Source organism: Heterocephalus glaber, unplaced genomic scaffold, assembly GCF_053883595.1.
Source record: "Heterocephalus glaber isolate CG9 unplaced genomic scaffold, H.glaber_assembly_v1.0 deba00001532, whole genome shotgun sequence".
Taxonomy (NCBI): domain Eukaryota; kingdom Metazoa; phylum Chordata; class Mammalia; order Rodentia; family Bathyergidae; genus Heterocephalus; species Heterocephalus glaber.
The window spans coordinates 11,317,805-11,326,273 of NW_028258330.1; the positions used below are offsets into that span (position 1 = coordinate 11,317,805).

Genomic DNA, 8,469 nt, shown 5'->3' on the forward strand with positions numbered 1-8,469 from the left:
AATCTATGGTTTCCCAGGCAAGGCAGTCAACTGGGAAGAAAAGAGTTAATTCAATAAGAGTCATCCTGAGTCTTAAGATTGGAGGGAAGCGTTCCCAATTGTCTTGGAATAGTAAAAACAAACAAATGTGGATTAAGTTTAAATAGCAACACAGAAGAGATAATGGAAGAAGACTTTCTGGGATTAAAATCTTTGCAATTCAGGTTGTAACTGTGATTAAGCTGATGAGAATATGGAGTTCCAGTTCCTTTATTCTCTGGAGTAACTCAAAAAATCTTTTGAGTAGGTATGCTGTAGAAAGTGAATCCTGAGCAGATGAAATTGTTAAACAGATGTATAGCGTTTTATGTTATGTGTATATATGTACTTGATATGGGAAACAGCATTTGAGTACATCACTATATTAAAAATTCTCATATAGCACTTTATCTTTTATTCCTAAACCTAAGCTACTGTAACACTGGAGGAAGCAGCAGTACTGGTCACGTTAGAAGCCAGACTTTTTTCAATACAAGACCCCCTTCATGCAGGAAAATCCAGATCTTTGAGCAAGTATAGCATCAGAATGAGTCCATAATAGGAATAGTCCAGCCAACTGTGAGTCCATAAAGGACTATAAATGCATACATTCACTCCTTCTTCGTAAGAGTCAGGCTCTGACCAATGCACTCATTAACATGTCCACCTTCTCTTATGCTTTTGCCTCAAATTTTTACTTCTTTAGGAATCAAAGATACCTAAACACTTAGCAAACAAATGCTCCTGAAAAACTATCTCTGTAAAATACAATGGCACCAAGAGTGCCAGAATGAATCTTCTGTTATCTTAAGGGAGTGACAAAAATGTAAGAAACAAATCTATGAACCAATTTTATTTTATTTGCATTTAACATGATTATACACATTCATGTGTCTAACAAGATCTGCACTGTTACATTAAAAATACAGTACAATAACATTCAACATGAGGTACTTCATATTTATATATTTTCCTTCATAAATAATGTTGTAAGCTGCTAAAGTCAAGCACTGATGCACAAGTGGCTACAGTGTCTTGAATTAGCTATTTAAACACCTTAAAAAAAAAGACAAGAAGACAGTCCAGTGCAATAATCATGGAGAAATTAGACATTTACTTAAATACTATTTTAAGATATGCTTAAAGAATGTTACATTAGAACTGCTAGCCTAGTTACCCTTTTTCCCCAATATGAACAACAAAGACTGCCAGATACACTGGGAAAAGCATCTATAGCATATTGTTTAATAAAGTTGTATTTATATACTAGAGTTGTTTGCCTTGTCAGAATAATGGTTTCTACTTTTAAAAGCTACAAAATTCAAAATGACCGAAAAAACAAAAATAAACCCAAAGCAAGCACATTAGCTTTCACTCCATTTTGCTGAAAATGCAGAAAGGAGAATAGGGTTCAAAATATAAAATTTCTTACTCTAATACAATTTTCAAATTTTACCCACAGCTTTTGGCACAGGGCAATCTGATGGTGGGCACAGGAGTAACTGGTGTAAAATTAAGTGGAACACGCAGTGTATGGATCTCCTGTGGTTTCACACAGCAAGCCACCAGCCTCAAGGAGGGCAGCTCAGTAACAGGAGCTCTAAAGTGAGCAGTGAACGAATGACACCACTCTGAGGCTTTCACACTGACCTCAACGATGTGATAGCATGAAATCAGCACTCAAGTTTCTTCTCCTCTGGCCTAAAACAGTGCCACCAGGTGCCATCAGGCCCACCAATTTGCATGGTAGTGCTGAGTTACTGAAATGTTTAACCATAACTTAAAAACAAAATCTTTGTAGAAGCATTTTTAATTGAAAATGTGCCTCTATTTCATCAATGCTTTGCCAAAACTACCTGTAATCTCCCTAATAAGAAATAACTATTCACAGATAGAGGTAATGGCAAACATGAATGAAACATTTCCCATAATCCAGTGTTCTCCTCCATCAGGGCAGCTGGCCAAAGGCAACAAGCCCATGCCTCCAGGGGAGGAAGCAGCCCAGAAGCACAGTAAGGAAGGGCAGTCACTCCTTGGGCCTTGCTGGGGCCAGCAGGGGGACCATTCCTGTCCAGCCTCTCACTAGCCAGGCAGGGAGGAGGCAATTCCTGAGTCGGCAATCCCATGCGCACAGGCGCGCAGGCACACACACACCCCAGGACTAACCCCTGGCTCCAGACAAGCCAGTTTTGGACTTGTGGAGCAGGAGAAGGAGGTGGCCAGGGACCACACTCTAGGTGGTGGAGAAAGCCATCTCAGGATCACACTGAGCAGAGAAGCTGCCCAGAAACACATGGACACTTCACATGGCAGTGACACATTGGACACTGCAGGGTCACAGGCACTAAACCAACACAAGCCATCACTGAAGGAGAATTTCTTAATGAGCACTTCCCTCCTTTGCTTACATTATCCATGGGCAAATGAAAGAGCTAGCGTAATGCTGATGCAGTGAATATTAGGCATAATCAAGTGTGTTGCTCAAAAACCCTGCAGACATATATTGGCACTGTAAAATGGCCAGAGGCCAGATTCTAGCAGTTCAACAAGACAGAACTATAATCAACAAATAAGATAGATGATATGGTCAAAGAGCAAATAAAGTATATTTCAGATTAAAAACAATGAATAAAACTTTATCACATTAACATGTAGTCCTACAAAACTATTACTCCCTTCCTCTAAAGAATTGTTTGGTCCTCTTTTAATGGGCAGAAAGAGAAAAGGAATTCTATACAATGTGACAGAAAAAAAGCAAATAGCTAGGATCCAAAGCTACATGGCAAGAAAGGGGTTTGGCTTTTTCAAACTGTGTACTCTAATGTGTCATTTAATTACACTATTTGTGGTACAGAACTTTCTTAGGTTTTCTTTTTAAACTACTTTAATGTAAATGAGCAAGCCTAAAATTTTTTTCTATTGACAATAAAATTTTGTAATTGTGTTACTTCTAAAAGAAGTACGCTGTACAGTGATATCTTGTCTTGTAAACAAAAATATAAATCTGCTTTGTAGTTAAAGCCATGGCCTAAACACCCAATTCCTTACTTTCCTATTTTACACTGACACTGATTTAATATGTAATAATCTTATGAATTTAAAATTTAAAAAGTAAAGCCCAGAAACAACAAATTTAAAAGGAATAAAGTAAGAGCTAAATATGACTACTGGCTACTTTCTAAGTCATTACCTCCTATAAACCACAACTTCTTCCAAAATTGTACACAGAGATTTATCTTTTTTTTAAGGGGCAAGGGCTTCTGTTTAAAAATAATTCTTTATGTTACTATTTTAGACTATTTCCATTCATCCAATAAAATCCAGAAGGAAATTTGAGGCGATCCCAAACTTTCTTCAGAGGGACACAACTGGGAGATCGGCGGGGCACATGGAAGAGTACAATCTCTCCTTTTGGTGTACAGAGCAACTCTAAAAACCACAAAGCTTTAGTAAGAACTTGACTCTTAAGTATACAGTTAAAAGCAGAATGCTGCGTTTTAGCCTGTACATAATTAAAAGGTTAAAAGAAATTAGAAACTGCCTACCACGTCATTCATTACAAATTACCTGCACTGATTGCTTATCTGCAGATGAGCTACGCATTAAGCAAGGAGGGACCAGATATGCACCTGTGGCTTGCACTGCTTTGGGGAGGCAAAGTTTCAAGCATAGAATATAAGTTCAGGGATCTGCCCTCCCTGTACACCAGTGCCATTTGTGCTATCTGAGGAGCACTGAAACTGGACAGTCACTTTGCCACACTGAACTTCCGTCATGCCTTCTTGTCCGAAGTAGCTGAGTTCATTGCCATCCAGGATCACACTGGCTGTGTAAAAGGTGTCTGGCTCGATCTGCACTGGGTACTCAAACCACACAGGGAAGGTATTGCTGGACCCATCTGAGAAATACTTGCTCAAGTTCTGCCCCAAGACAACGCCCTGACGCTTGAGTTCGATCTTGGCACTGTACTCTGCAGAGCCACAGCTGGAGCCATACAGCCCAAAGCCTGCAATGAATACTCTCTTGTCAACTGCAAATTGGATGCTGTCACAGCGGCCCCGATAGCGCCACTGGTTGCTCCGATAGGCACAAGATTGGAAACGGTGACAGCGCTGGGGGACGAGACCCTTGCGGGCTTTACTCACAAACTGCAACTCAGGCTTTTTGGCCGCAGTGTACCAGAGGAAGATGTCATTGGTCTCATTGAGAGTTAATACTCCGGACTGGGCAGCACCATTTGCAAAGTCATCAAGGGCCATTGTGGGTATGCGGATTAAGTAAAGTGCCTTTCCTAGGACTTTGCGTTTATTTTCAATGCTCAAGGCTAGATCTTGTCGCTGGCATTCTACTTCAGCCCAGTTGAGAGCTGCCTCAAAAACGACAATTTCTTTGGCATTCAGAGTTTCCCTGCGGAGGATGCTTTCTAGCGTCTGGAAGTCGATATCACAGAACCCCTCAGACTTGAGAGCTAACTCAGCCTGGGCATCGATCACCTCCCAGCAGCGCTGGGTCAGGTCTGGCTCTTCGAATAGGCAGCTCTGGGAGAGCAGCACACAGGCGTTCTTGGCACTCAGGCTGGTCTCCAGGAAATTCACACAGGCTCGGGCAAGGTGAGGGACAATGTACTTTTTGGCAGCATACAGTGTGGCCAGCACTGTGTCTGCAGCCAAGTCAATTTCATCACAATAGATATATCTGAAACAAAGCATACAACGTGTAAATAGAGCTTTCAGAAAAAGAGCAGCAAGCAAAGAAACTACTTGGAAGTTTGTCTCAAGAACATCATCTTAAGTGAGTGTTACTATAAAATGCTTAAAGAAATATCTGAAATATATTCATAAATTAAAACATTTCAACTCAGTAGTAAGTTTGTACGATGAAAAGCATTAGCTAGGTAATACAATGCTAGCCTCTGTCATTTAAAATGTATTCAGTGTCTTCTCAACAAAAGCAGAACATAATACAACTATGTGAAAATGTGCTGGCCAGCACACATGAGCCGTATTACAGAAAAAAACACCAAAATACCATAACATGTACTGCATTATTGAGAACAGACCTACACCTATGCTTTAAGGACAATACGCATATTTATGATTTTACAGCAATTTTTCTGTATTCAGATAAAAACAAGTGCCTTTAATATGTCATCAATAATTGCATCTTTTGGATTTTTCCTAAATACAAGGTAAAAACGATATAAAATATTTTTCAAATAGCTCCAAAGTCAATAAATGACCAAATATGATTATCAATGCTATCTTCCAGTTAACTTTATATAGAATCCATACTTTGTATCCATTTTTCAAACTCTAAACTTCTAAGCTCTTTCTCCTCACACATTTATTCCACCTTTAAAATTAAAGAGTACATTATTAGCAGATATGGTAATTAGAAGATAAACCAAGAAGGCTTAAACGTTTAGTTTCTGTGCTTCTGCACACCTTGCCTATCCCAGGAGATGAAACACTGCTTGGCACTTTGGAGGATGATGCTGACTTCCCAAAAATGGTATGTAAAGGCAGAAATGGCCTGCTTCTCTTACACTGCTGTGGTTGGCCTAAGAAACAGTCAGTGGCAACTGTGAATGAAAAATACTGACATTTAACTGTTAAATTTTTCTAGCTTAAGCATATATTTCCTCTTAGTAAGACACATGTAACTTATGAAATTAGCAACAATTTCTTCAATACAGTAAAAAACACAAGGATGAGATGAGACAAACGTCCATGAACTGCAAGGGACCTGCCTTCTCCTCCTTCTGCTCCCAGGTGGCCTCTTCTTCTGTGACAGGCTAAGCAAGGCCACTTGACAGTACAGCTGCAGCTTAGTTAGGATTCTGTTTTGGAGGGGTGAAGCTAGGGGGAGATGAGGGGACATGCTCCAGGAACATGGTCAGTACTTCGAGGTGCTTACCCTGGTCCTGTCAAGGGAGCAGCCATGCCCCTTCTCCCAACTCCTTTTCCAGGAACACTGGCCACTCACCCACAATGCAGAAGGAGAATAAACCTGGCTGTCACTAACCTGGCTATAGCATGGCAACAAATAGCCCCTTACTGCATTTCTAATTCTCAGCGCTTTACACAGATTGCATGTACAGTTGTAAAAAGCTTTATTAATATAAATATATGTTCTAGGCAATACATCTGTGAAAGGATACTTAATAAACGTGCAATCAAATGGCCTAGTTAAGATGTAACTCTGCTGTTCTTGGTGTTTTCTAATTATGCGTATGTCCAGAATGACTCTATTTAGTGCAGTGAGGCCAAAATGCTGAACTGTTACTGCATTCTGCTGAGTAACAGAGAACACTGTCAAATATACTAAGCTAACATCTCTTGGTGGAATGGGCAGGGATGCTGGCAGGTAAAATTGGTTTCTATACACATATCTCTAAACATCACAAAGGGCACAGTGGTAGATTACATTTTGATACTTTCTATGTTCACTTCCCTTTAATTTCCTTGCCTCCCACTGTGCAAGTGCCAGTCAGCAGCAGTTCGATTTCAAAATTATAATATGAATAAAGAGAATTTTTAAACTCTGGAACTAACTATAACTTATTTTTCATAGCCAGTAAATTCCATAGCAGTATTTTATCTTCTGTGGAAGTACTGTTCAACTTGTTGACTCAACAAATAACTTTTTTCAATAAACACTGTATTTAAGCCAATGAAGTAAAATCCCTAGAACTGCAGGTAACCTTGAATTCATACTTCTGTGCGCCAGAAATGCAGATTAAGAAGTACAATAAGCATTATTTAAAATAGATTTCAATCACACGGGAGACTATCACATTGTCCGGCAATGATACATGGCAAAGATGATTTTATGTACATGGTTAACATATATTGGCATGCCAAAAACCCGCTAGATATGACACTATTTTTACAAATACATAGTATATCTTGTACTTTTATGTCAGATGAAGTTTTTCTGTATAAAATCTATTTGAACCTATAGGAAACTACACCATTCAGAAAGTTTTCCTCTAATACCAAATATAAATGCTTATCCCAGTGATATCTGATTTTATGTAAAAGAATATACATGTACATGTACACAAAGTTCAGATTATTTCAACAGAGAGTAAGTTCTGCATCTGCTGCTACAACATAACTATTAGAAAACTGAAAATCTCTGAATTGGTGGTATTTAAATAGGTATATAATTTCTAGAACTGCGAAATAAAAACTATTTGAAGACTTCACACACACTGCTTTCAAACAGAAGATGCCCTATTAAATAATGCTACCAGAAAGTTACTTTTATTTTTAATTACAATTTATTAAAAACCAAATTGCTAAGAACGCCACTTGCATCCAAAACCTTTATCAAGGTGTGGTTATAAATGTTTGCATCACTCCACACTTTTCACTGAAAGACGAACAGTAGTTTTCTCTAAAAACATTTACAAGGTAAGCAGCACCCTCTCTCTTCATCAGTCTCCTTTTCTGTTATGCAGAACTTACATTTAACTCTGAAGCCAGCAGAGTAAAATACAGCATAAACAAACTCTTTCCAAATACACGAATAATGCTTACTTTAGCATAGCGAGAAAAGCAGCAGGTTCAACATCTGGTATACGGATTTCATCTTTGTCCTCAGCAAGTTCTCCATAAAACATCGCATGGAAGACAGAGCTCCCAACAGCTAAGACATACTGTGGAGAAAGGAAAATCTTATTTCACGCACTAAATTGAATGTGTTTTCTGCAAATCAATCCAGAAAAACAACTCCAAGCAATCAGGTTTAGTGGGCAGGGGAGTACTTAAACCTGTTTGTCTGAAAAAGCTAAGGTACAGGGTATCCTGCCAAGGAAGCATAAGAGATTCACATATAAAGGTTTCTACACTAATTATCTCAAATCTCTGAGAGAGTGATGCACAGGTTCCCTCATTGTAAAATAAATAAAAGCTTATCTAACTGATTTCTAGGAGAAAGATAAACATCTGACTTTCCAAACCTGTCACAACTTCCCAAGACTAGAAAAATAAGACATGCTTATTTTTGTGGGAGATATAAAATAGTGTAGAAGGAAACAAAGAAAAATTCAGTGTGTCCAAAGCCCTTCAGAGAGGGTATGCTTTCTTTGTAACTGGGTGAAACATAGGATGCCTGCCAGCAGCAAGCTGCCCACACTAAGTTTCAGGCTCACTGAGAGGGTCCCTCTTTGTAAATCTCAGGACTAAACCGGTAATGCAGCTGTTGCTTACTTTGTGTCCTGGCAACCGCTGAGTCCCACCTGGTGGCCCAACCACAAAATGTACATCTGCCATCAAATCATTATTGAACATCACCGCATTTCTATAAACAGAGGCAATTCATTAATTAGTGGCAACCAGCATTCTTGACATCCCCTTCCCAACAGAGAAAACTCACAAAAGATTCAAAGCTAAGCAACAGTTTAATAACCTCAAGGCAAAACAAATGAAGGTTCTAACTAAACAA

The 8,469-nt window shown here is 39.0% G+C and overlaps 1 protein-coding gene across 2 annotated transcripts in view; it reads right to left on the reverse strand.

Annotated features, from left to right (window-relative positions):
* Positions 1 to 858: 858 nt before the first annotated feature.
* Btbd3 (BTB domain containing 3) overlaps positions 859 to 8,469 on the reverse strand; it is a 30,603-nt gene continuing 22,992 nt past the window's right edge. For both annotated transcript variants that reach the window (XM_004840826.3, XM_004840825.4), the window contains 3 exons: positions 8,235 to 8,325; positions 7,563 to 7,681; positions 859 to 4,713 (listed from right to left, as the gene is read on the reverse strand). In XM_004840826.3, the coding sequence (XP_004840883.1) occupies positions 3,681 to 4,713; positions 7,563 to 7,681; positions 8,235 to 8,325 (1,243 nt within the window). In that variant the 3' untranslated portion in view covers positions 859 to 3,680. The remainder of the gene's footprint in view (positions 4,714 to 7,562; positions 7,682 to 8,234; positions 8,326 to 8,469) is intronic.